The sequence below is a fragment of the Drosophila guanche genome, unplaced genomic scaffold (assembly GCF_900245975.1).
Source record: "Drosophila guanche unplaced genomic scaffold, DGUA_6, whole genome shotgun sequence".
In the NCBI taxonomy this organism is placed as follows: Eukaryota; Metazoa; Arthropoda; class Insecta; order Diptera; family Drosophilidae; genus Drosophila; species Drosophila guanche.
In genome coordinates, this window is record NW_022995744.1 from 11,701,466 (window position 1) to 11,725,366 (window position 23,901).

A 23,901-nucleotide genomic window follows, 5' to 3' on the forward strand; every position below is an offset into this window, starting at 1 on the left:
TGACCGCGGATTTATCAATAATAAATACCGCACGACCCTCAGAACTATACCGAAATCGACTTTTTCATATTACAAATATACCTTAAGTATACCGACATTCGTCGTTTTGTGTTGTTCTATTTAATAGTACTATCTAGTAAGGATTCGCAGCGTTGAAATTATTATTTTATCCACTTCATCAATAAATTCTCTACAAGATTACATAGTTTTCATGACTTTCTTTTATTTGATTGATCTTCCATGTTTATTTCTCATTTTTGCGTTGTAAGTTTCAGCTAAAAAAAATACCCTTGAAATATACCAAAGACATTTATGAAATATACCAGATTATATACCGAAAAATCATGAGCGTGGGATCGAACTTAACCACCTCTATTTATACAATTTATTGAAGAAAAAAATGGTCTATCGGAATATTTGTGCAACACCTTGATTTTGATAATAATAATAGCCATACAAAATGGCCACATTTCTGTTTTTGTTCCATCACATTTCCAAATTAGGAGATATTACAACTTTTTGTTCTTCAGGAGAATGCAATTGAATCGACTTTATGCTCCTGTTGTAGTGTACTCGTGTTTATTTTTCGTATATTCCAATAATGATCTCTACAGAAAACGGGTGTTGGCCTATTAATTCAACGATGTTCAGGCGATGTAGTGTATCGGTTTCGGTTTCAGTTTCACTTCGGGGTTCTTGGACTTGTGTTACGATTAATTTCTGTAGGATTTAATCGTTAATAAAGCGCAATAAAAATAAGTCGTCTTGAGTAACGACTGACGACTTACAATGTGTAGATAGATTTCACGTTCGATCCCTGCTTGACCATGGTATCCTTGTGAAGTTGATACTGCAGCGAGTTCTGTCGTCCCAGACGCAAGGCATCGCGCAGCTTGTGGCCAATCTCCAGGGCAGCTTCCTCGTTGTTTCCATCGGCTGTCCAAATGGCTAATGGACGAGTGGTTAGCCAATGCTTTCGTTGAGTGGACATTGATTTACTTACAGATTTTGTTACTCTTGCCACGAATGTTCACGACAGCACCGCAAATCTGATCCGAATGATCAAAGGCCTCGCCAATCAGGCACAGCAACTGATGGATAAGTTAATATAGAATTTAATAGGTGTCACATGATATACGACAGCTTTCCCGCTTACCACATCGAGCCACAAATTATCCAAATCGGTCTTTGAGCTCTTGTTGAGGGTGATCACCCAGCGACCGCCCTGCTTGTTGGCAGCATCCTCCCACATAGGGCTGAAAATTGCGATAATCAATAGCTATGGAGATCTTGACACACCACACCCTTTTGCCACTCACCGTATTCCCTTCTTGAAGAGCGAGTAATCACTGCCCAGTTTGATCTCAGATGGGGGCTTGATATGGTTGTATAGACTCCAGAAGTCTTCGACGGCATCGAAGCTTGTGATCTCATTCTGCATGTCCTCCCACGACTTTGAACGATCGTTCTCCAAGTACCAGAGGGTCCATGTGTTCTGTAGGGGGTGCTTGAACAGATGCTCTGTGCGAACATCGTCACCGCCCTCGGTAGGCTTAGCCTCATCCTTGGGCTGAGCCGGAGCTGCAGCTGGGGCCGGAGCGGCGGCTGGGGCAGCCACAGCGACAGGTGGAGTGGGCTCCGGACGTCCAGGGGCAACTGTGTTGGCAGCCGAGTTGCCACCCTGCTCGGCGGTGGGAGCACTGGTCTGTGGGGAGAGAGCAAAATACACAAAGAGAGTGGAAAAGAGATTAGCAAACTGCTGCGTGCAAACGCTCAGCGGAACCGAGTTCGGGTTGGGATGTTTACTTTGAACATAGACTTGGGATTGGCAAAGTTCTTCATTCTCTGAAAGTCGCTCTGCATGTCGGTGGCCGTGTGTGGATGATTCTGTGGCGATTTGATTTGATTTCGATTAGATTCTTGATTCTTCACGCTGCTTCTGCCCGGAGGAGAGACGATCAGTCGCTGATTCACTTGTCGCTATCGTTTGTCTGTGTCTGTGTGTCTCTGGGAGTGTGTGTGCTGCGAGCGAGCGAAGCTTTTTCTGTTTCGGTTTCTTTCGTTTCTCGTTTTTCGTTACTCTTGTGTGTGTATATGGCGGCCGGGTGGAATTACTTGCTGAATTTTTTGATATCTGACTGCACTGCACAGGGTTTAAACTGCCTGGAGATCGACTGACTTCTCGCTTTTCACTTGTCTTTCAATTTGGCAAAAAAAAAACAAAAATATTTGAAAAACTTGTTAAACTTGTTGTAAATGGAAGTACGGTACGGTACGATACGATACGTCGGTGCTCGCGTTGTCCGGTGACCCGAATTTTTCGAGACGCTTTTCTTTGTTCAATTCGAAAAAAATAAATTTTAATAAAAAAACTGTATTTCCTTGGTAATCCCTGGGAAAATAATATGTTTCTACTTTGAACTGAATCCAGCTACTCCCGATACGAAAGTGAAGTTGCCCCACAGCACTTCTACACTCACACGCACGCACGTATTTGACACAAAAACACAGATTGCCTGTTGGAAAAAGTTGTAGGTATTGTTGAGTAAAAGGGTTTTCACTGAAAATTCTGTCGGATTCGATCAGAACAAAGAGTTTCTAGCTAAGTTTTGACTGGTGGCAACGCGGATTACCAAAAAACTGAAGAGAATACGAGAGAAACGAAAAGCAACGGTTCAGGCGATGCTCCGACGACTGCAATGAAAGTCGTGGTCGGCGGCCGTCGCCATGCCAGAAATGATTTAACTGTTGTTCGCTGCCGCTGCTTTTCAGTTGCTTATTGCAGTAATTTACTTTTTTTGCTTCTCTGCTTTACCTATTTATGTTGTATATACACATGCACACACACACGAACACATACAAGTACAACCGATAGCGATGTGTGTGCGATTGTCTTGACAAATTCCAGCGACGGAGCAGCGAAAAAAAAGTGTGGTATGCAAATGGTGAGCGTAAACGCGAGAGAGCGAGCGAGAGCGAGAGAGTTATGACGTTGACAACAGCAAACGTGCAAATAACAATTAACAGTGAGTTTTGCTAATTGCGTGCAAAATTGCGGGTGCTTTACTGATTGGATTTGGTGAATGAGAAGAGTCGTCCTCTGCGATGATGCCACGCCAACGCCAGCTGCACGCTTTTGCTCGACTGTTTCTGCTTTCGCGCCGTCCCCCTCTTGTGCAACAACCCTGTTTAGCCTGTGTGTGCCACGGCTGAGGTCTAAAACCATGCGGCTATTTTTTCCTATTTGCGCTTACCTTCTCCGTCTCCGACACTACCATGGTTGTCGCTCTTAGCGCGTGGTTTACAGATAATTAAATACGCACTTGATTTGCGTACCAGATTTTAGTTTATTTAGTTTTACTAAATTCTTTTGGTTAATTCTTTATTTTTGGGAAACAGACCAGTGTGACCGCGGATTTATCGATAAGCCGCACGACCCTCAAGAATAGACCATAATATACCTGGTCATTTTCAAAATATACCGTTTATATTGGATCAGTTTTCATGGTTTTTGAAATTCTGATTTATTTTAACAGCTAGTTGGGACTCTCGGCACAAAAACTATAACTTTTTTCCGATTGATGAATTTGCTTGTTTACAAAACAACCCCATACAGTTCAAGCTAAAAAGGTCAACAACAAACAAATCGGAAAATGTTACGTGGTGGAAATGGAATTTTACGTATTTCACTACTGGTTGTGACTATCGATACTATTGTCATGCGAGTTTTCAATGTGGGCATTGTAACTGCTCTAAGCTGACAACTTCTGCTGGCTTTGCAACTTGCTTGCTTAGAATATTCCCGGCCATACTTAGAAACGGCACCATGCTCAACCGATATAAGTTTGGGCGAAATATTCAATTTTGTTGATTGGAACTTGATATCGAAAGTGAACTTCAATTTATTAATTAATTTTGAATTGAACACGAAATGCACGTATGCGCCTAATTTGATTAATAGTTGTTTGTGTATATGTGGCTGGACTACTTGTGGAAGATGGTTGCCTAGAAGGACTGGTATTTAAGTGCCTGACGCAAAGTCATGCAATCGACCTCGTCGATCTTGCAAGTATTCGTCTTTATATTTATCTCCTCCTCCTGCATGACCTGAACGTGCATCAAGTAACGCATCGATGCTTTGTTCTCGTTCAGCTTCTGGTTCAGCTTGCAGACGGAAGCCTTCAGAGCCTGCAGCTCGTTGTAGAGCGCATCCTGGACCATGTCGCAGGTCAGCTCCAGTCCCGGGCGATGGGCGCGATTACTCAGTCGCGTCTGGCAGAGGGTAATGGCACGCTGCTTGTCCATCATCTCCTTCTCGAGATCCGTCATGTTGCGCTGCACCTGGTGAATGTGGTCCATGGTGTCCTTGTGCTTGTTCTCCAGGCACTGCTTCACGTGCTTCGTCTCGGCAATGCGCCGATCGAAGGCCTCATTAGTGCGGTCCGTCTGGTTCTGCATGTCCTCGCAGACCTGCTTCAGCAGCAGATCGATATAGGCACGCAGCTGGCCGGCCGAGACCAGGGCCTTGGCATTGGCCTCCAGATTCTCGTAGGTCTGCGCCTGCCACTCGGTCAAAGAGAATTGGCTGGGGAATGAATCAAAAGGGAATATAGACAAACTACCCACGTTCCAGTACCACCGACCACCTACCAGTGCGACTTGGACAAGTCCTGACCCTTGCCGAGGTCATGTTGGAACTCCTTCAGCTTGAGATTCTTCTCGTCGATGGCCAGCGATTTGTCCTTGGCGGCCAGATCTTGGTCCAGCAGATAGATGGCTGCACGCAGCTTGCGAATCTGCTCCTCGGCTTCCTTCAGAGCAGCATCGGCCAGTCCCTGACAACCCTTGATCACCTTCAGCTCGCGGCGCAGCGAGCGATCCACCTCGTCATCGCAGAGATCCACCCCGATGCGGCCCTCGCGCAGGATGAGGCACTGCTTGCAAATGGCCAGTGACTTATCCTTGAGGAACTCGATGGCATTCAGCACCCGATTGCGATAGGTGTTCAGGGCCTCGTCCTCCAGCATGGCCGTCTTCTTCTGGCGATTCAGTTCGTCCACCAGGAAGCGAATCTCGCTGGTGCGCTCGCGCATGTGGTGCTCTACCTCGCGCTGCCAGTTCTTGGTGGTGTCCTTCGTCTCGTCCACCACGCGACGCGATTCCCTGGGTTGGGAGAAATTGTGGAAATGACAGCCCATTCCCCTCCACCACCGATACTCACTCGACAATGCGCTCGGCCAGCTTCTCCTGATCGCAGGTGATCCTAAACTTGATCTTGTTGTTGTAGTCCCAGTCCTCCTCGGAGTAGCGGGGCGGGCACTTGGCCACGGGACCCAGGTGCTTGCTTGCCAGCTGCATGCCGGTGATGCGACGTGCCTTCAGATTGGGCAACATGATGAACGATGCTCTGTGTGCAGCAAAGATTGCGTAAGAAATTTAAATAAATGTTCGCTCGAAGAACTTTGACTTTATTGAGAATAGAGAATTGGGGGAACTCCAACTAGAGCAATGGAATATGGGGGTGGGGATATGGCTTCTATATACAATTCGATTGGCTTTAACTGGCACACTTTGTTTCTGAGGCCTGGAGGAAAAAAATCTGTACCTGCCTGAATCTGATTCTGAGTCTGACTAGACGCTCGAGTCGACTTGCAATTGGGTTCCTATGCGCTCCCACGGGGTTCGTTAAATCGATTCATGCTCAGGAATTTACGGTTGCCTAGCGGTATTTATTGTTATGTTGCCCCAGCCCCCTCTAGCTGCTGCTCCTCCTTGCCTCATCTGTGCAAGAAGTCATGCAGCGCCATTGCGCTTGTGCCGTATGTCACCTGGCAGTCACTTCACAGAATTGGGCACAGAAGGAAACGCAACCAAGGCAAGAAGGGCCTCCCAGCCTGGGCTATTAGACTGCTCCTTGTGGTCTCGTCTTACAGCATGTTTATAAATAGGTTTATGCCTGGGGACTCCTCCTAGTGCTTCCTCCCATTGATCGATTTATGCTAACATACTTTCGCTTTTGCTGATTTGCGCCTCGGCTTTTGGCAGTTTCTTGATACTTTTTACATGATTGCAAACTTTTTGGCATTAATTATGCTAATCAATGGCCATTGCGTGACTTGGTTCGCTGGGCGGGGCTAAAAATAAATCCCTGTTAATGATATTTGGATTTTGATTTGTCATTTCAACTAGCCCAGAAGTTTTAGAGCCTCATGGTGGGTGGTTTGACAAGAATAAGCTGGCTGTGAGCATTAAATGGGAGAAAGGTAATCAGTAAATTAGAATTTAAATATTCCAAAAGCCTAAACATAATAATCAATATTCTTACTTACAGTTACTATTTAACTGCTGCGCATTTTTGTGAACCACATTCACAGTTTTATGACTACTGTCAAGCCCCCAAAATGCAAGCAGTTTTATTTAACTTTGTAGCTGCACTGCTTAGCGATTGAGATGTGTAAAATTCAATTTCCCTCGTTGTGGTTTTTTTGTAAAATTAAGTTTTAATATATTACGATACACATCATATACATATATCCATACTATATATACGCAATGCTCTTACAGCTTAATGATAAAAATGTACAATTTAATTAACTAGGATCGGATCTCTTGATCGTATGTTCTTCATTTCTCAGTTATATTTATGTTATGTTTCACTTTTTGGATTTCCTTGTTTCGGGTTTCGTTTGGCTTGAACGATCTACATCTACATATGTATGTAAGTATGTATGGCTTGTGGCGGCGCTTTCAGAACTCTTCTCTTCGTCTGCTCTGCTATTATTATTAAGGTAATGTATGCAATTACGACACACCACATCCACATCCACTACAAACTGTCGTGTGTGTTTTCGTTATGGTTTATTAACAGTGAACTTTGAAATTCTATTCCCCTCTTGGAAGTACTTTTCCCGCCAGTCAACCCACTAAGTACATTGATTGGAGTTGCTTCATTACACGGTTCATTTCAGCTGGACTGTACAGATCTCCTTGGTTATTGTATGCTAGGGAACCTCAGCAGCCCCAGATTAGTGAATAGTTCCTTCAAGGGTGCTCGACAATTGTTTAACTTGGCTATCTACGAATACGAACTCTGTCTTCCTCTGTCTATCTTTTTCGGTTTCTTTATCTGTTGCTTTTAGGTTTCGCCCTTGGTTCGGGGTCTTGTTTAAATTCTTTTATTTGCAATTTGTTGTTTATTGTAATTGGTAATTTGTTGCTAGTTTGTGGTTGTTGCTTCCTCTCGAGTGTAGGCAGTGTTTCATCATTCTTGGTTATTTGTTCGATAGTTATTTCGCCCATCTCCCTGGCTCTGCTTTTATATTACACTTTTATTTCTTAGCTTTAGCACATTATTTTTTTCTGAGAAATCCTTCCTCGGGAGTGCTCTGCCTTCTTCTTACACAATAAATTTATATATATAGAAAATGATTGTTTAATGAAATACAAAATAGAGTACACTTAGCAGTAAACAAAACCAAAAACACAAGAAAAAAAATTGTACAATGAACCAAATATATGTATTTATATATATATAACTCGCACTTTAACGTATTATTAATTACTCTGTGTACAAATATCTCTGCGTTGCGCTCTTTCTTTCTGTTTCCTTATTATTATTATATTTTTAATAGTTTTCATTTGCTGTTCTTTAGTTGGTAGTTTTCATAATTTGTTAAGTTCTTTATTCGCTTCACTTCGCAGCCCGCACTCTCCACTCTGCACTCTTCACTCTTCACTCCCTGCTCCACTTTTCATCAGTTGCTTGTAACAAAAATAATTGCTTCTGAGGTATTTACTTTTAGTTTATATAAATATTCTTTCATAACCATTATAATTAATGTTTTAGGTTTTAGTTGCTTTCGTTTTCAATAGTTCATCTTCGTTTCCCTTTGTCTCTTTTTTTGTTTTTATATATTGTGTTTAATTCTGTTTTTTTTTTGTTTTTGTTGTCTTGTCTTTTTAAACAATTCAAAGCACCTTTTGATTATATTTGACATCGTTATTTATCTTTTTTCTTTAGATGGAAAATAAAGGGAGAAAAACACAACTGAAACAGAATATAATCAAAGTACATACTTCGTATAATCTTTTGACCTATAGATCTCCCATCTCCCCTCCCTGGATCTACATATATTGTGGTGGCAGCGTTTAGCTTCTCAGTACGCGTTATTCATTTCAGTTTCAGTTTCAGTTTCAATTTCAGTTTCGATTTTTGTTTTGTTTCATTTTTAGTTTAGTTTAGTTTATATTGAAAGTTGAACATAATCAGATATGGAACATATTTAATTCCTGGCGGGTTGCAACAAAAGAGGAGATTTCCAAGTATTTATATATAAATATAAATTGGCTATGCGAGAAAATGATTCCCAAAGTCGGGGTACACTTTTAATGGTGCTGTGGAAACCGTTTTATAACATACATTTATGCTTTTTATGGTTTATTCTTTAATATTCTAGTTTAGTTTATTTAGTTTATAATTTACATTTCATTTCCATTTGAATTTGAATTTGAATTTGTGTTGCTTGCTACGTTGCAGTGTACCTAAAACTAACGTCGCCCTACATGCCTATGCCTACTGAATATAGATTGATGTTCGTAACTGACAAAAACAAGAATAACTCTCGGACTACAATCAATCAAATAGGGTACTCTTGTGGGGGGTCTTCATAATTACAGCGGTTGATAATCGTGCAAACTAAATGATAGATTAGGATAAGCTAGACCCTGCTTTGGGACTGGGTTTGTGGTTGATGTGTACGTGGAGGTAATCGCCCACACACGTTTGATTTTATATATTTTACATTAAGAGCTACATCTCGACTACAGAACTTTCTTAGCTTTAATCTGTTTGTTGTCTGGTGCAGCGGGTTGTGGGGCTAAACCGAAATGAAAGTGTTGCGTGTACATTTCAACTAAATTGTATAAACCTTTTTTCCTATGTAAACTATAAGTGTAGTATGATATTTATACATAAAAATCGCCCTATTTCTCTAGGTGTGTGTGTGTGTGTGTATATATAGTATAGCTATAGCATATGTTTTCGTGCAGCTTGCCAACTTTAGTTGTAGTACCTAAATGTTGTTAGTATCCAAAACAAACGTTCTCCTCCTTGCCTAATCATCATCATAACCTTCCAAATCACAGCGCGATCCTTGCGCGCTCTCTTTAACAAAAACAACACCCACCGCACACATGCATCACACTCGTTCTGTGTGATCCTACTTCTCCTTCTGCTCGTCCTCCGGCTCACTCCGAATCCGCATCCGAATCCTTGTCCACTTTCCATATACGTCATAGTAGTAACTGTCAATTTCTGATGGGAAGGGGGGATGTTGTGGTCGGATGGGATGCTCTCTTGGGCTGCAACTCCGCCTAGACCATTGGCAATCCCTGCTGCACATCCATCATTTCGTCCTGTGCTGGCGATGGGCGCGGCGCGAACGTATGCATGTGGTGGGGCGGAGTGGCCCGAGCGAACAGCGTCGAGCGTTGCATGTTCATAGGGCCGGGAGCGTTGGGTCCCACCATCCCACTGGCGGACGGAAACTGCAACCGGTAGCTGCTGTCCGGATGCTGTCTGGGTGTGCGTCTAGGGGAGCGCGCCGGCATCCGATTGACCCGATGCATGTCCTCCAATATCGAGGGCGCTACGTAGGTGAATCCCTGCAAAAGAAAATGATTAAGATCTTGTTATTTGTTTGCCGATTCCCATTCTGCTCAATGCGAAACCCAACATCCCAAATCCAACTCCCACATGACCCACTTGTCCGATCATGTGCACAATTCGAATCGGATCAGGCATTACTCATTGCCCTGAGCCAGAGCCAGAGCCAGAGCCAGACCCAAAACTCAAACCCGATCCGATCCGGGGCCGATCTCTCCTGACTTGCATACTAATCACAGCCGCACGCCCGCCCGCCTGGGCAGCAGGGCTTATGCAAGGCGGTTCACTACAACTGCTGTGCTGCGGCTGTGGCTGCTGTCTCTCCATGTAATACATTTTACATAATTTTTTTCCAGCCAAAATGCCAGCGAGAGAGACACATTCATTAAGTATATGTTTTGACGAAATCAAGCAATATCAACAGCAGAAGCCGCAGCCGTCACAGAAGCAGCAAGTGCAATAAAATAATTAAAAGCAAAGCAAAATCAAAACAGCGCCAGTGCCGCCGGCTGCCGTGTGAATTCCCCCGGCACGGAGGCTGGACACAAAATGCGTGACGCCAGAGTTAGAGCCGTGAGAGAGGTTTGCAGGTGACTGCTGGGGGCACGGATTGAGAAGGGGCGGCGCAGCTACTGTTATTACGGTGGTTCGGTGGCAGTCGCCGCCGGCAGGTGAAATGTACGTGAGCGAGCGGGGCTGCTAATTGGAGCCTCGATTGCGAGGGGTGACGGTGACCCACTGAAGAGAAGCATAATTCGAGGTGTGGTGCTCGAGGCGTTGAGAAAGTTTACAAATATAATTATCCGTAACAAAGTTCTAATTGAATCCAATCTCGGTTCTGGCGTTGATCAGGTGCAAATTAATACAGTTTTATAAGCAATTAACAAAGTGCGAATGAGAAGAAAAAGAATGTACTAGTAGACATAAAACTGTAATATGAAGAACTTATTGTGCACTGCTTGCTCTTGGCATGCCAATAAGCATTAAACTACATTAAACCATCACGGAATTCCAAACACTTTCGTCTCTCTAATGGCTGAAGCACCTAATTAAGCAATATTTAACTTCATATATAGCCCACTAATCCCATAACCAAAACAAACTTCACACAGCTCACAAACAAAGCAGCCACCAAAAAAGGCCGAACGAAATCAGCTCAAGGGTCGTTCGACTTCTCTGCGGAGCATACTCTCGTTTGTAAACAAAATAAAACAAAAGCGAGTTGTGCTGCTCTACAGGGGACGGGGGCTGGGGCAAGCAATTGGCTTGGCATGCAATGCAGGCGCACAAAGTAAGCAGAGCGGGGCCCAAACTGACTCAACTCGACTCCACTCGATTCGACTCAGCTCTCCTGCTTCTCGGCCAACGTTTGTGCCAGTCTCGCAGAAACGCTCAAAGCGTTCGGACACCAAAGCTTAAAGCAGTAGCCACCAAAAGCAAAAGAAATACAAATAAACGGAAAGAAAGAAAGATAAATACAGACAGGCGACTTGGAGTAACTTTCGTGCCTCGTGGTGGTAGAAAACCTGAGCTATAGCCGTGTCTGTGGCTGGAGAAAGGCCTGGCCTGGCGTGATCTGAGCTGAACTGAGCTCATAGGCCGTTTTTGCATATATTTCGCTTAATTTCACTGGGCCTCAAACGCGTTGACATTGATTCTGGGCCATTGTGCAGCCTCATCTGCAGTTCAGGGCTATCGGGCTGATTATCAATGCGATACGATATACGATGTAAGGAAAACAGGCGAGATTCAAGTTTAAACTTAAACCAGTTGAAGGGCACACAAAAAAAAACCAGCTTTGATAGAAGACTGGAGAGTGGAGTGCACAGAGCGGAGAGAAACTCAAACAGAGCAAGCGTGCACGTGCATGCGGCCACAAAGAAAGAAAGAGAGAGAGAGAGCAGTGTGGAACCGAAAATTAGGACAAGAACGAAGCAGTGCCCTCAGCTGATGTTTGCAGTGCTGCTGAAACTGTCCGAGTGTATTAAAACTGTGTGGCGCATGCGGCGGAAGTGTCAAAAGTGTCTGTCCAATGAGATTGCGCAACTTCAACACCAAATAAAAGACATAAATGCGCTAACTAACCCACTATAAACAGAAAATGTGTAAGAAATCTATGTTCGAAATTGGCAGACTTACGAGCTGTGTGAAATTAATAATAATAACATAAAGGCAACCGCAACAAAGCCGTCGCTTTGTTCGTGACAAGCAATAAAATAAACAAAATTATCAACGAAAATCGTAGCGCAAGGCAGACCAAATTGAAAAAATGTCCAAGTTGTTTAATATAAATTCACTTTCGTTGCTGCACTGCCTAACGGCATTGCTCTGTGCGGCAGCATTGTTACCGCAAAACCAACAACAGCGACAACTAGTGCAGCTGCAGTCACAACAGCAGCCGCAGCAATTGTCAACGACGCCAACGGTGGCAGGCGGCAATCCAGCATCAGCTGAAGTGTCTATGCCTGTGCTTGTGAATGCAACCGATGCGCCAGCTGGCGACTCCTTCGAACAACAGCAACATCAGCAGCCACAACAACAAGCAACATTGCAGTATGCACACATAACGGCATTAGATAAAGAAGTAGGTATGCATCACAAACAACAACAGCAACAGCAATCATTGGAGTCACTCATTATATACCCTACACGCACTCTGAGAGGGTTTTATTCAGACTGGGGGGAGGATATTTATATAAAACCTGAATCAGCAAAGAAATCAGTCACATCTCCAAGACCATCCCATTACTTATCGATTAAAGTACAATAAATGCATGAGTAAATTTAATCTGGAACAGACCAATAATTCTTCTGTAGTTACTTGTAACTCCCATAGTTTTTCTAGGGCATTGCCATTTCGGTTTCCACCTACATTTTCTACCAATTTCCCTAACATTATTTACTGTTTGTGTGCCCAAGTCAAATTTCCAACACGATTTACCTGAACGACTCGACTCCATCGTTTGGCGCCCCACTCATTGCCATCCATCCGGGGGCCTGATGTGCGTATTTATATGGAACAGCGGTAGTCGGTGGCGTTCGAGTAGCGTTTAATTTCGCGAATTAGCCGTAACCGAAAAACAGAAAAAACAAGCAGCGCAAACAGTCGTTTGGCTTAATTTCTGGGTGCCAGCAAGGGCAAGGAGAAGTGCCAGTGGGTAGGGAGAAGTCAGGTGGGTAGTGAGACCAGCACCTAGCAGGCAGGCATGACGACTTTATGGCCGCACTTCATGTGTGAAAGTGAAATTTATTACACTTGAATTTAAAAAACGAAAATCAGAGCTAGACTAGCCACAGTCAAAGCCAAAGAGTTGGCCAACAGAGAGAGGAAGGTAGTAGGAGTAGGGTGGCGTGGAGTGGAGAAGGCCAATGGCCGTACGGGTTGGGTAATTTCACGATGGACGCCCCAGCACCGGGGCTGGGCTAAAAGCGAGTTAACTGAGGCAATCTCTGCTTCCATCTTCCATCTCATTGCAGTGGAACGCCTGATCAAACAATGGGCACCGATTGTGTGGCTGGCCCCGGAGGAGAAATTCATGCCGCTGGGCGTTGAGGAGTTCCTGCAGCACGTCCATCCCATGGACAAGGACAGCAGCTTTCGGCCCGGGGTCCCCTTCAGTGAGTATTCGACAAAGTCGCATCTGGTGACGAACACGGAGATGCAGGATCTGCTGGGGAATGAACAGTCGTTTATCTATGGGAGGAATCCCAATGAGAAGCCCGTGCCCATCTATGGCGTGGTTACCATGTGTCCGGGTAGGCGGGAGCCCATAAAGTCTTCCATTCCCAGTCCTCCATTGGCCAGCACACGAGGCCCCTACATTCCTGTCTCCATTGATCCCCTCGAGGAACGCAATGAGACTGTGAGGCGATCCTCGCGCTTGTTTCCCCTCTTCCAGCGGGTGAAGCGAGATGCGCAACACGACCTCAATGAGTACGAGGAGCTGGTGAGGGTAGAACCACCTCAAACCAACTCCCAGCAGAAGCCAGAGATGCAGCTGGATTCTGATGAGGATAACAGCATTCCAGTGAACAACTTTATAGCCAATCTGGCGGATAATGTCAAGTTCAGTGGCGGAGCCGGGCCGGAGGATAACCTGGAGGAGAATAATAGCATCGGAGAGTCACCCGAGCAGGAGGTGAATGCGGGAGAGGGCAAACTGCCAGGCTTCCACGTTACCTACTGGATGTTCTATCCCTACAGCCAGGGCAAGACCATGTGCACCGTGAGTCTGGGTCCACTTGGTCGGATACCCTTTCCGGCTGTCTACGGCTATTGCCTTGGCCATCGCAAGGATATCGGCAGCCATGTGGGCGACTGGGAGCACATGAGCCTCTACTTCAACGGTGATGCCGAGCCCCAGGCCATGTATGTGTCCGCCCACGATGCGGGCGCCTTCTACACCTACAATCGGCTGACGGGCTCTTTTGAGTTTCGACGCCAGGAGACGCGTAAGGGCATCCTGCAGCGTCCAAACTTTCCAAAAACTGTCACCACATTCAAGAACCATCCGGTTCTGTTTGCCGCCAAAGGGTCACATGGCCTCTGGACGGCACCCGGCAAGCATAGATTCGTCAAAGTGGCTCGTCTCTATGATATCAATGGATTTGGTACGCCCTGGAACACTTGGAAGTCTGTTGACATTAGCTACGAGAACCTAAGATCATATGGTAAGTGGATTTATTTGCATTTTCTCCGCTTGGAGCCAGTTTTGATTGACTCTTTGCTTTCTTAGGGCGTTCCCTTGTGCCCGATTGGCTTACGTATCGTGGGAAATGGGGTAATCCCAAGAGCAAGTGTCATCCCTTTCGACGCATTGGCCTCAATTTCTGCGAGTTCACGGACGGACCAACGGGTATACCCCTCAAGGAACCACACTTTCAATGCGGTGCAGACTATCACTGAGGGTCCCTCCCCGTATTTATAGGATTAATCTACTGTTTAGTGTATAGTGAAGTATTTATTCTGAAAATCCACCCAAAAAGCGAACCCCTAGATGATTAAATGTGAAGCGAAATGTAAAGTAATATTATTGGAGATTTAAATAGATTTTCAGAACTATTCAAGGTATGCGTAGGTCAACCATCATTAAGAAATCTACCATTAGAAGCTACCCGAATTCCATCAATCTACTCACTTGGAAAATTAAATTGGCACTTTCGCTCAGCGTTGTATCATCCGGTGAATCCACTGGAATTTGTCTTGTGAATCTTGTGTCGAACTGTGAAACATCATCCTCGCTTCGCTGTTTGGATCAGATCACACAAGAGATAAAACAAATTAGCAATAAAATATGAGAGGATACTCCTATGGTGCAACCGATACGATCCATGAGTTACTTCAACATACCAAGAGCGGTTTTATGGGCGGTTCTAGGCGCCTGGCCAGTACATCGTCCCAGTTGACATGCTTGAAGAATGGATGTATTTGGACTGCCGCCGCATCCTCGGGCCCGCTGCCAAGGCGCTGTGGCTCCTGACGCTTCATGAGGCGACGCACAAGATCTCTGGCTTCGGGTGTGAGGTAGGCTGGCAGATTGAGTTTTGCTTTAAGAATGGTCTCGATGGTCTTCTTGCGGTTCTCGGCGGTGAAGGGCGGCTATCAGAACAGTGACACATACTGTTACATAACAAAGGCCAAGGCGAAGGCACGGCAAGGAAAAGGCAAAATCGATGGCACGTGTTGCACTTACCACTCCTGTGAGCATGTCGAACATGAGGGCGCCCAGGGACCACCAATCGACGGCTTTGCCATGGCCACTTCTAGTTAGGATTTCAGGTGCCCTGCAAGTCAATGGCGAAACGGATTAATCTCGATTAAACGGATTAAATGAAGAAAAGGATTGGCAGGCGCACGCACATGTACTCAATTGTGCCGCAGAAGGTGTGGGTGACAATACCCTCTTGTATGTGCTCCTTGCACAGGCCGAAATCTGTTAGCTTCACATGGCCCTGTGCGTCCAGCAATATATTTTCGGGTTTTAGATCGCGATAGATGATTCCCAGTTTGTGTAGATGGCCCAGTGCCAATATGATTTCGCTTAGATAGAAGCTGTAATGCAATACAATTATGATACGGCATGTACTCCTGATCTCTAGAGGGATATCTACCATGTGGTATCCTCCAGGAAGATGCCCTCACGCTCCAAATGCATAAACAGCTCGCCGCCGCTCAGATATTCAAGTATAAGGTAGAGTTTTCCATCTGTTTGAAAGGCATAGACCAGCTCCACTATGAAGGGGTGCTATAAAGGGCAAATAGATATAGGATACGATGTGCAATTGCATTGATGGGTGGGGGACTGGGACTCCAACCTTGACGGCCTCCAGTATATTGCGCTCGGCGCGTGTGTGCGCTGTGTCTTTCTGGTTGGTCACTATCGATGCCTTCTTGAGCACCTTCATGGCAAAGTATTTGTTGGCATCTCGTCCAGCGGTCTTGCGCACCTGCAAAATGAAAATGGCATCGTTATTGAAGGAACATCTTCTACTTATAGTAGGAAAGAACTCACCTGAAATACTTTGCCGTAGCCACCTTTGCCGAGGACTTTCTTGAGCTCAAAGTCCTTGGGTCCCAGCTTGATTTGGCCCGGATTGACATTCTCTTCGGAGAGCTGTATGGTCTCCTGACCCTCAGTGCTGTTTGGTCAAGAGAGAGTGAGAGTTAGAGAGAGATTAGTTAGGGATTCGTTGCTTAATGGTCGGCTCTACTCTGGTCCGTTCAGTGTGTGCTGCTTGCGTCGTTGTTGTCGTCGCGTCTGTCGCAACGTTAGCGTGGGAAAGGAGCAGCCCACGTGCTATAAATAAATCCCATCGGGCTGCACGCGCCAATCGTCACCTCCGCACTGCTCCCAACCATTACGCTACATCCCCCTCTCCACCCACTATTAGGCGCCCCACCCTCCCAATGCCACAATGCCGTCGAGTGTTTTGCCGTGTGTCTTGTTTGCACGTTGCCCCTCCAACGATTGAAGAGGCAGGAGGCGGCGTCCCAGCTCATTGCCAGTCAATAGCAGTTGTAAACACTTCTGGGCCTGGGCCTGGGAATGGGTCTGGGTCTGCGCACCGCTGCGACACTACTGTGTGTGTGTATATCTCGACTTGTTATCGCTGTCTGGGAGTCGCACAGGGTGTAGCCTCGTCCGTCTGACCGGGGATCAGGCTCTAAGCGGAATCAGTCAGATGTTAGCTAGTCCAGTGCTTGTAAACAACTACCAGACTGATAATTGCCAATTAAGCTCATTTGTCCTCCTTCCAAACTTATCTACGTTCGTCCAGACATCTCCTCAAACAGTCACGTAATGCTCGTCCTCTGTAGCACCGACATAGCTTTGGCATTACTCACTCTTGGTGCAGATTAATACACAATTCCGGTTCTAGATCAACCTGCAAATGAGATGAGAGAGAGAGAGAAGCGTGAGATGACGACATATGAGAGAGCATACTCGTAGGAGGGAGCAACAATTAATCATAGTTATTATTACGAACTCCAACTGGAACTCGAGCCCGAGAAACCAAAAGCAGAAGGGAAAGCTGTTCATCATCCTACACTAGCGAGAGAAGTCCGGATACTCTTAATCGATCGGTGGGTCTTGATTTGTTTTGAGGAACCACAACTACAACCGGAACAAAACTAACTTTACTCGCAATCTATTCTATATTAAGTTTGTGGGGGATTTTTTTAATTTCAATTATAACTTGCTCATTAATTTTTGGGCTATAACATGATCTCGATTGGATAATTATCTACTATTTGGAGGAACCAGAAACTTCCACATAATAAAATCTATGACTATTCGATACTACCCCAAGTTCCACAAGTTTATTTTAAACAAAAAACAAAGGGAGATTGGTAGAGATCGGTTGCCTGAGACCCCAGGCCGCTGCTCTCTCTCTCTCTCTCTGGAGTCTGTGACTGTGGACCCAATGGATTTCTCCCTCTTTCTGATCTGCCTACACACACACAGACACATGCTCAGGGGGGAAAGAGAGCTACATATATGTAGATACACTTTCTACACGCATACACCTTTTTCTTTAATGACAAACTAAATTTAGAACTCGGAACAATGCCAAATAATCTGCCGGCAATGCTGCTGCTGCTGTGATGGCGGCTGCTGTTGCTGCTCCAACTGGGGAAGGCCACAGTTAGGGGCGGACTGGCGCTGGGGTGGGCAGCAGGAGGAAAGGCAAAGCTGAAGGAGAAACAGTCAGCAGTGGCAGGGGCAGAGGCAGAGCTATTGCCTGGCTCTCGTCATGCTTAAAATGTGTGTAGAATATGTATAATATTTTTGACTAAAGTTCAATTGAATGGCGGGGAGGCGTCGCCAGCCAGCGTGCTAGCAAGCATCAGCACATTAAAACTGGTTCACCTCGTCAGCGTTGACGGTGAATTCCAATTAACAAATCCGTCATAATTTATAGTGTTCACACAAATTCGAAAGACTGGTGATATCTGGGAAGGGAAGAAGCCTGCCCCTTTTCAAGTAGAGTGCGCTGTGTGCGCTTGCGTAAATTTTTATTGTCAGCCCATCGAACTGGGTGTAGACCCAGACCCTCCTGGGAATGATAAGAAACAGCACTGATATGGTAGGGCGGGGGATCTACAATGCTATAGCAAAGGTATAGCATTCCCCTCACTGCACTTCCGTACCCGCCCCCAACAGTTTACTGCACGCGCCAGTCCCATCATCGTTCGGCATTTCTTGCTCACTTTTCGATTACACCTTATCGGCCGGCTGGCAAACTAAGGTTTTTCTCATTTTCTAATTTTATATTACCCACTGATAAGGAATTTCGTTTTCTAAGTGGAAGTTTAGCCCCTCTCCACCTCGCTTTCGCTCTCTGTCTCTTGTTGGCTCTTATTCTCTCACTTACAGTATTCCTGTGTTTTTTTAAGATTGAAGAAGAGAGGAAACGAACCTCTCAAGTTGCGGCTGGGTAATTTGAACTGATTATTTTGAAGGACATTGGCTTCAGTCTGTGTCGGGGCTTGCTTTGTTTGCTCAATACCTTGATCATAATGCTGTTTTATAAGGAGAGAACGGAATAATTATATTGGATCCGGGGCATGGCATGGCGGCAAGTATTGACACGGGTGTCTAGTTTGCGGTATATAATGAATGTGCATTATAATACATGCTGAATAATCTTTGCTACTGCTACTGCTGCTGGATGATGACGCCACATGCGAAGTGATGTGTACTTTTGCGCAGCAGATAAGCCGAGTTCCTCATAATGATGAGGCACCAGGCAACTGGCAACTGGCACCGCTTTGTGGTAGAAATTGCAAGTGGAGATGGAGATGAGGCACAGACATAGGAGAGACGCTTTCAGAGACAAAGGCGAAAAGGTAAACAAAGAGGAAAATTCCGCCCCCGTAAAATGGAGAAGGGGAAATTGCCTGCTGGTGAAATTTTTGCTGCGTAGTTTGATTATTTGCTACGATTCGCCCTTACATCGTCCAGCTCGATCCTGTCGTCGTCGGAGTCGTGCGCTTTGTCGTCCTCGTGGAGCTCCAGGTCGAACAGCTCACTGGGATCGCTCACGTCCGCCATTTGTGTGCTGTTGGTGGCTGCCGTGGTGTCGCTTAACTTAATGCTTCGTCACACAATAATTTGGCTCCGCTCTGCCTCTGTGGCTTTTGCTTGGATAATTTGTTGCTTTTGCTGCTGCTGCTACGGTTTCTTTGGGTTCTTTGGGTGTACGGAATACGGAAAGAGCCCAAACTGGCAGACGGTGCTGCACGATTTTATTTTTGTTTCGGTTTGTTGGAACAGGCGGAGGGCAGTTTTCTTGGCCCCGAAGGTTATTGTTTATTAGTTAATAGCAATACAAATACAAATATATACACACAGACGCACACGCACACACGCTCACTAACACCGACGCACGCACCACGCACTTGTGCCACAAACATACACACTGCGAGAATTGCCAACGCGCGCCTTAGCAATCTGCCTTGCAATTTATCAAATACGCAATTGTGTGCAACTGCCTCTGGTCGCAATGTTTAATAATCAGTAATTCAAATGCACTTTTTCTTTGTTTGCGAGCGAACACGAGGTAATAGGGTATCGATAGTACTATCGATGCATAGACGCTTATCGTTTGTGACTCACAATCGATGGACTTATTTTCCCTATCGATGGATGCCACCATCGTGCAGCAGACATTATGGGGACTCGTGTTTCACTTGAAGCAAATCTGAAGCAGATCGTGTAACTTGTAGTCAAGTAAAAATCAAATTGGTAGTCAAATATCTATTTCTATGTTTTAGTCTAGTCGCTTTTTGCTTGGTGTGTTTAGTTCATGGTCCTCGCTTGGCGAGCATCAGTCTCTGCTGTGAAGTTTATATTAAAAAACGCCTGTCCTGTGCTTGGCTAGTCCTTTGCATTAGCTTCGACCAAAAACAGACCATGCTGGCCACCGCCTGATGCCAGCAGCATTTTCCTATCTTGTGTGTTCTTGCTGCTGACTAAAACCGGCTCTAGTTCATCATCGCCATCGCCTACACCCAGTTGGTTATTGGAGCCCAGGCCCCATGAGTACAGCTTTCCATCCTCAGTAATAGCGTAGGAACAGTGAGTTCCACAGCCGACATAGACAATGTTGTCGGACAGCTTCTTAACACGCGTCAGATTGGGCACCACGTCCTTGACATCGCCCAGGCCCAGGCGTCCATGATGTGGCGAACCAACGGCAAAGCATTCCATATTGTTCTGCAGCAGCAGTGTATGCTCAGCTCCACCAGCAATCTGCTTTATATTTTGTAGCGCTGTCTTCACCGGATAAATGAAGTGATCCGGTTCCAATACTTTTTCGTTGGCCAACTGCTTACTATCGTTCAAGCCCACGGCCCAGATAATTCCCGTCTGCGATCCGCGTAAGAACGTGCCATAATGTGTGGCCCATATAGCGTCGAACCGCTTGGCGGACTTGATAACTATCTGGTCCGGTCGCAGCAAGTCCTGCTTGCCACGGCGGCCTGGTAAAAGACACAACTTCTATATTTTAAGATATACTCATATTTGGGCAAAAACTCACCCTCTCCGGACAATGAGCGCTCTGAAATGCGCCCCAGCTGGCCGTATTCGGCGCATCCGAGTGTATAGACCTTTCCACTGGTGGTCAATATGACCAAGTGATCAGATCCTGAGGCAATGCTGCAGCAGACAGTTCCTGGCAAAATATTTGTGGGTACGCGCTTATTGTCATCGTCGGTCAGACCCATGCTCCCGTGCGAGTGGAAGAACGATCCCCAAGCATACACGCTGCCATCTTCCAGTATGCATGCAGAGTGCGTATCTCCCGCCGAGATGCATAGCGCCTTTCCGGGTAAATCTACCAAAGCGGGCACCGAATCTCTGCAGTCCGGATCACTGGAACTCCGCCCCAAGGCGCCCTCAGCGTTGCAGCCAAACGAGTAGATGTCTCCGTTCTCCGTCAGAACCAGGCAATGCATCCCACCAGCGCAAACATCCACAGGATTCGGTATTCTTCTCACCATTGTTAGGCGATTAAGCAGCAAAACTGGCGAGCCAAGGCCAAGCTGCCCGGTGTCGCCCATGCCGCATACCAGCACGATGCCCACAGTCTGGCGCCTCTTGGGTAGTTCCAGGCGGAATGCTTTCCCCTTTTTAAGCATAATAGGGTGGATGTCTGTCTCGCCGACATTGTTGTTGTTTATTAGCATTTTATGTTAATTTAGGTCATTAAATTAAGGCGATTTGAATTTACCCATAGCTTTCCGATAACTGTTTGATTGTATATCGCTGTAGCGACACGACTCAATATGTATCGAATCCCTTAAAATTCTTATTACGGGCACGCGGATATCAAGTAACATACATGTGTCTCTGTCAATAATTTACATACTTTTGCATGCACACATGTACATTTCTAATAATTGATTATTCAATTAGATTAAATTTATGTTTCAGTGTTAAAAGTCTTTGCAAGCTAGTAATATCAAATGGAACATCAAAATCTAGGAAATTGATTTAAGAGTACGGTATATTTACGGTATATTTTTAAAATGAGAAGGTATATTTTGGTATATTCCGCGGTCACACTGACGGGCACGCGGCACAAGGCACAACAAAGACACAAATTTAATTATTTATATCTAACTTAATTGTCAAAACAAATTATGTGCACCGGGTCACCCAGCAGCAATGGCTCCCAGCCGGAGGAGACGAATGCCACTACTGAGCAGCAGCCACAGCCGGAACAAGAGGCAACGGAACAGCCACTGAGAACGCCCACGCATGCAATTGTGGGTGCTGCCAAGGCGGAGGAGATTCTGGCGGAGTACGGTAGCAATCTGAAGCTATTGGAGTGCAACTCCCAAGTGTCCGAGCTGCTCACCATCATCCGGGACAAGTAGGTGGCGGAGGAAGAGTGCGCGAAACAATATTACCTCACGCTTCTCTTCAAGGAACACCACCCGCAGCGATTTCAAGTTCTATGCCGACCGGCTGATTCGTCTGGTGATCGAGGAGTCCCTCAACCAGCTTCCCTATACTGACTGTGACGTGGAGACTCCCACGGGTGCCATCTACGAGGGCCTCAAGTACCGATCCGGCAACTGCGGCGTGTCGATCATTCGGTCTGGCGAGGCCATGGAGCAGGGCCTGCGGGATTGCTGCCGGTCCATAAGGATAGGCAAGATCCTGGTCGAATCGGATGCGAATACACACGAGGCCAGGGTGGTATATGCCAGGTTTCCCGACGACATTGGCAGTAGGCAGGTCCTGCTGATGTATCCGATCATGTCCACTGGCAACACTGTGCTTCAGGCTGTGAACGTGCTGCGCGAGCATGGAGTGCCCGAGAAGTGCATTATACTATCGAATCTGTTCTGCACGCCTGTGGCCGCCCGCACTGTGGTCAATGCGTTCCCCCAGTTGAAGATCCTCACCTCTGAGCTGCATCCCGTGGCGCCCAATCACTTTGGACAGAAATACTTTGGTACAGACTAGATGATAGGTCAGACGAGAAGTCACATCAGCGACGCGCAAGCAAGCAACCACAACAGACTTGACAACTAAGCGCAGCTTAGGATAGGTAGTGTGAGTTAGCTACTCCCTGTGTGCCACAACCACAACCAACTCACCCAGATCCTGCCTAGACTAACTAACTCTCTCTCCAACCCTCTCTGCCTCTTCAACACTGTCCCTTTCTGTACTAACACTGTCCCCCTTTCTGTCTTTGTGTTTTAGATGGCATTTGAATCGACAGCTGCGTCGGCGACGGCGGGCAGATTATCAAAACTTCCTTCACAACTGGCTTTTAATGCAACCCTCAAAATCGTTAATCGGTTAACTTAATGTGTAAATATATAGCATGAGCATGAATAAATATTTAAAGCAATCACTGGGCTAGGTGCTCATTTTGTAGTTGACTACGGTCTCCACTTTGTGCAGGCCCGTTGAGAAGGAACGCAGCTGCACTGCCTGCGCATTCTGAATGACAATGGCGCCAGTCTCATCCCATTTGGCCGGCAGCTCGGTGTTCTCCAGCGTGTGGATCATCACATCGAATGTGCAGATGCAGTCGAGCAGCGGCAAGTAACTAACTGTGGCTGAGATCTGGCGCATCACGTCGCGAATTTCGTTTTGAATGCGGAGGACTTCCTTACTGGAAGTTCTCTGGGTGGGATCGGCGGACTGGTTGTCCCCCATCTCGGCCTGCATTTTGAAGTCCCAGCACTCGAGCACCTCCTTGCTATGGGCATTTGTGATGACCATTGAGATTTTGTTAATCATGTTCTTGGAGAGCCATTCTGCAAAAGGCAAACGCAGAAATTAACATTACAAATGTTGTAAAGTTCAGACACCAGCTCCGGCACCGACTCACCTTCGGTCTGGCTGAGGACGTTCTTCAGGAACGTCTCAATTTTTGGGTCCTTGGACATCAGAATGGTCAAGCCATATTGCTGGGTGCTGTCGAAGTTTTCTGCCGGGTAAATGCCGCGTTGGAACAAAATCGAATGGATTCCGTACTCTGTTGGCCAATAAACAAAGGAGACGCCAAATTGCGCGGGCTGTTGAAGTTAATTGTGTGCTGTCTACTTACTCAAATACTCCACGATAATCTGTGCGGATCCTTTCAACGTAATGCAGTTCTTGGTGGCTTGCGCAGACATCTTCAAAACAATCAAATAAAAATAAAATTCAAGGAAATTAAAAAATATTGCAAAAACGCGCTGACAATCAATGCTGAACAATTTGAAA

The 23,901-nt window shown here is 45.9% G+C and overlaps 7 protein-coding genes across 16 annotated transcripts; 2 read left to right on the forward strand and 5 right to left on the reverse strand.

Moving 5' to 3' along the window:
- Positions 1-557: 557 nt before the first annotated feature.
- LOC117579353 (eukaryotic translation initiation factor 4E1) lies at positions 558-3,406 on the reverse strand. 7 transcript variants are annotated; one of them, XM_034265182.1, is made up of 8 exons: positions 3,255-3,379; positions 2,481-2,516; positions 1,807-1,887; positions 1,320-1,705; positions 1,157-1,256; positions 1,004-1,091; positions 789-948; positions 558-720 (listed from the first exon to the last, which is right to left on the reverse strand). In XM_034265182.1, the coding sequence occupies exons 1-8, from the start codon at positions 3,276-3,278 to the stop codon at positions 714-716; spliced, it is 882 nt and encodes a 293-aa protein (XP_034121073.1). In that variant the 5' UTR covers positions 3,279-3,379; the 3' UTR covers positions 558-713. The 7 variants fall into 7 exon arrangements, with proteins under 7 accessions (XP_034121073.1, XP_034121074.1, XP_034121071.1 ...); XM_034265183.1 differs by lacking the exon at positions 2,481-2,516 and having other exon boundaries at positions 3,255-3,390; XM_034265180.1 differs by lacking the exons at positions 2,481-2,516; positions 3,255-3,379 and adding an exon at positions 3,068-3,179.
- Positions 3,407-3,884: 478 nt separating this feature from the next.
- LOC117579352 (tektin-1) lies at positions 3,885-5,507 on the reverse strand. Its single transcript, XM_034265179.1, has 3 exons — positions 5,222-5,507; positions 4,651-5,163; positions 3,885-4,585 (listed from the first exon to the last, which is right to left on the reverse strand). The coding sequence occupies exons 1-3, from the start codon at positions 5,392-5,394 to the stop codon at positions 4,006-4,008; spliced, it is 1,266 nt and encodes a 421-aa protein (XP_034121070.1). The 5' UTR covers positions 5,395-5,507; the 3' UTR covers positions 3,885-4,005.
- A 2,129-nt stretch (positions 5,508-7,636) lies between these two features.
- Positions 7,637-19,715, reverse strand: LOC117580387 (ribosomal protein S6 kinase beta-2). Its single transcript, XM_034266925.1, has 10 exons — positions 19,123-19,715; positions 17,010-17,050; positions 16,177-16,303; positions 15,980-16,111; positions 15,776-15,909; positions 15,525-15,716; positions 15,358-15,448; positions 15,015-15,263; positions 14,803-14,910; positions 7,637-9,663 (listed from the first exon to the last, which is right to left on the reverse strand). Exons 1-10 carry the CDS (start codon positions 19,219-19,221, stop codon positions 9,373-9,375), a joined length of 1,464 nt encoding a protein of 487 aa, XP_034122816.1. The 5' UTR covers positions 19,222-19,715; the 3' UTR covers positions 7,637-9,372.
- On the forward strand, positions 10,990-14,692 carry LOC117580386. Its single transcript, XM_034266924.1, has 3 exons — positions 10,990-12,252; positions 13,142-14,335; positions 14,401-14,692. The coding sequence occupies exons 1-3, from the start codon at positions 11,934-11,936 to the stop codon at positions 14,568-14,570; spliced, it is 1,683 nt and encodes a 560-aa protein (XP_034122815.1). The 5' UTR covers positions 10,990-11,933; the 3' UTR covers positions 14,571-14,692.
- Positions 19,328-21,424, reverse strand: LOC117580388 (regulator of chromosome condensation-like). Of its 2 annotated transcripts, XM_034266926.1 has the most exons (3): positions 21,404-21,422; positions 20,711-21,325; positions 19,328-20,651 (listed from the first exon to the last, which is right to left on the reverse strand). In XM_034266926.1, the coding sequence occupies exons 1-3, from the start codon at positions 21,405-21,407 to the stop codon at positions 20,047-20,049; spliced, it is 1,224 nt and encodes a 407-aa protein (XP_034122817.1). In that variant the 5' UTR covers positions 21,408-21,422; the 3' UTR covers positions 19,328-20,046. The 2 variants fall into 2 exon arrangements, with proteins under 2 accessions (XP_034122817.1, XP_034122818.1); XM_034266927.1 differs by having other exon boundaries at positions 20,711-21,424.
- Positions 21,425-21,745: 321 nt separating this feature from the next.
- Positions 21,746-23,041, forward strand: LOC117580389 (uracil phosphoribosyltransferase homolog). Of its 3 annotated transcripts, none has more exons than XR_004573566.1 (3): positions 21,746-22,048; positions 22,104-22,737; positions 22,888-23,041. XR_004573566.1 is itself a non-coding variant. In XM_034266929.1 (2 exons), the coding sequence occupies exons 1-2, from the start codon at positions 21,816-21,818 to the stop codon at positions 22,645-22,647; spliced, it is 777 nt and encodes a 258-aa protein (XP_034122820.1). In that variant the 5' UTR covers positions 21,746-21,815; the 3' UTR covers positions 22,648-23,041. The 3 variants fall into 3 exon arrangements, 1 of the variants encoding a protein (XP_034122820.1); XR_004573567.1 differs by having other exon boundaries at positions 22,104-22,732; positions 22,888-23,038; XM_034266929.1 differs by having other exon boundaries at positions 22,104-23,041.
- Positions 22,930-23,899, reverse strand: LOC117580390 (mitotic spindle assembly checkpoint protein MAD2A). Its single transcript, XM_034266930.1, has 3 exons — positions 23,744-23,899; positions 23,525-23,671; positions 22,930-23,450 (listed from the first exon to the last, which is right to left on the reverse strand). Exons 1-3 carry the CDS (start codon positions 23,811-23,813, stop codon positions 23,047-23,049), a joined length of 621 nt encoding a protein of 206 aa, XP_034122821.1. The 5' UTR covers positions 23,814-23,899; the 3' UTR covers positions 22,930-23,046.
- Positions 23,900-23,901: the final 2 nt, after the last annotated feature.

Bases quoted from the DNA above. Each gene is read 5' to 3' on its own strand.
- LOC117579353 (XM_034265182.1), bottom strand. From the start codon at position 3,278: ATGGTAGTGTCGGAGACGGAGAAG. The intron at 1,092-1,156 runs GTAAGCGGGAAA...CTTATCCATCAG, and splicing joins ATAATTTGTGGCTCGATGTG to TTGCTGTGCCTGATTGGCGA. The intron at 949-1,003 runs GTAAGTAAATCA...CTCGTCCATTAG, and splicing joins TGGCAAGAGTAACAAAATCT to CCATTTGGACAGCCGATGGA.
- LOC117579352 (XM_034265179.1), bottom strand. From the start codon at position 5,394: ATGTTGCCCAATCTGAAGGCACGTCGCATCACCGGCATGCAGCTGGCA. The intron at 5,164-5,221 runs GTGAGTATCGGT...CTCCCAACCCAG, and splicing joins CTGGCCGAGCGCATTGTCGA to GGAATCGCGTCGCGTGGTGG. The intron at 4,586-4,650 runs GTAGGTGGTCGG...TTCATTCCCCAG, and splicing joins GACTTGTCCAAGTCGCACTG to CCAATTCTCTTTGACCGAGT.
- LOC117580386 (XM_034266924.1), top strand. From the start codon at position 11,934: ATGTCCAAGTTGTTTAATATAAATTCACTTTCGTTGCTGCACTGCCTA. The intron at 12,253-13,141 runs GTATGCATCACA...ATCTCATTGCAG, and splicing joins GGCATTAGATAAAGAAGTAG to TGGAACGCCTGATCAAACAA. The intron at 14,336-14,400 runs GTAAGTGGATTT...TTGCTTTCTTAG, and splicing joins CGAGAACCTAAGATCATATG to GGCGTTCCCTTGTGCCCGAT.
- LOC117580389 (XM_034266929.1), top strand. From the start codon at position 21,816: ATGTGCACCGGGTCACCCAGCAGCAATGGCTCCCAGCCGGAGGAGACG. The intron at 22,049-22,103 runs GTAGGTGGCGGA...CTTCTCTTCAAG, and splicing joins CTCACCATCATCCGGGACAA to GAACACCACCCGCAGCGATT.
- LOC117580388 (XM_034266927.1), bottom strand. From the start codon at position 21,359: ATGCTAATAAACAACAACAATGTCGGCGAGACAGACATCCACCCTATT. The intron at 20,652-20,710 runs GTGAGTTTTTGC...GTCTTTTACCAG, and splicing joins GCGCTCATTGTCCGGAGAGG to GCCGCCGTGGCAAGCAGGAC.
- LOC117580387 (XM_034266925.1), bottom strand. From the start codon at position 19,221: ATGGCGGACGTGAGCGATCCCAGTGAGCTGTTCGACCTGGAGCTCCAC. The intron at 15,910-15,979 runs GTTGGAGTCCCA...TGCCCTTTATAG, and splicing joins ATATACTGGAGGCCGTCAAG to CACCCCTTCATAGTGGAGCT. The intron at 15,717-15,775 runs GTAGATATCCCT...ATTGCATTACAG, and splicing joins TTCCTGGAGGATACCACATG to CTTCTATCTAAGCGAAATCA.
- LOC117580390 (XM_034266930.1), bottom strand. From the start codon at position 23,813: ATGTCTGCGCAAGCCACCAAGAACTGCATTACGTTGAAAGGATCCGCA. The intron at 23,672-23,743 runs GTAAGTAGACAG...ATTGGCCAACAG, and splicing joins GATTATCGTGGAGTATTTGA to AGTACGGAATCCATTCGATT. The intron at 23,451-23,524 runs GTGAGTCGGTGC...TGCCTTTTGCAG, and splicing joins CGTCCTCAGCCAGACCGAAG to AATGGCTCTCCAAGAACATG.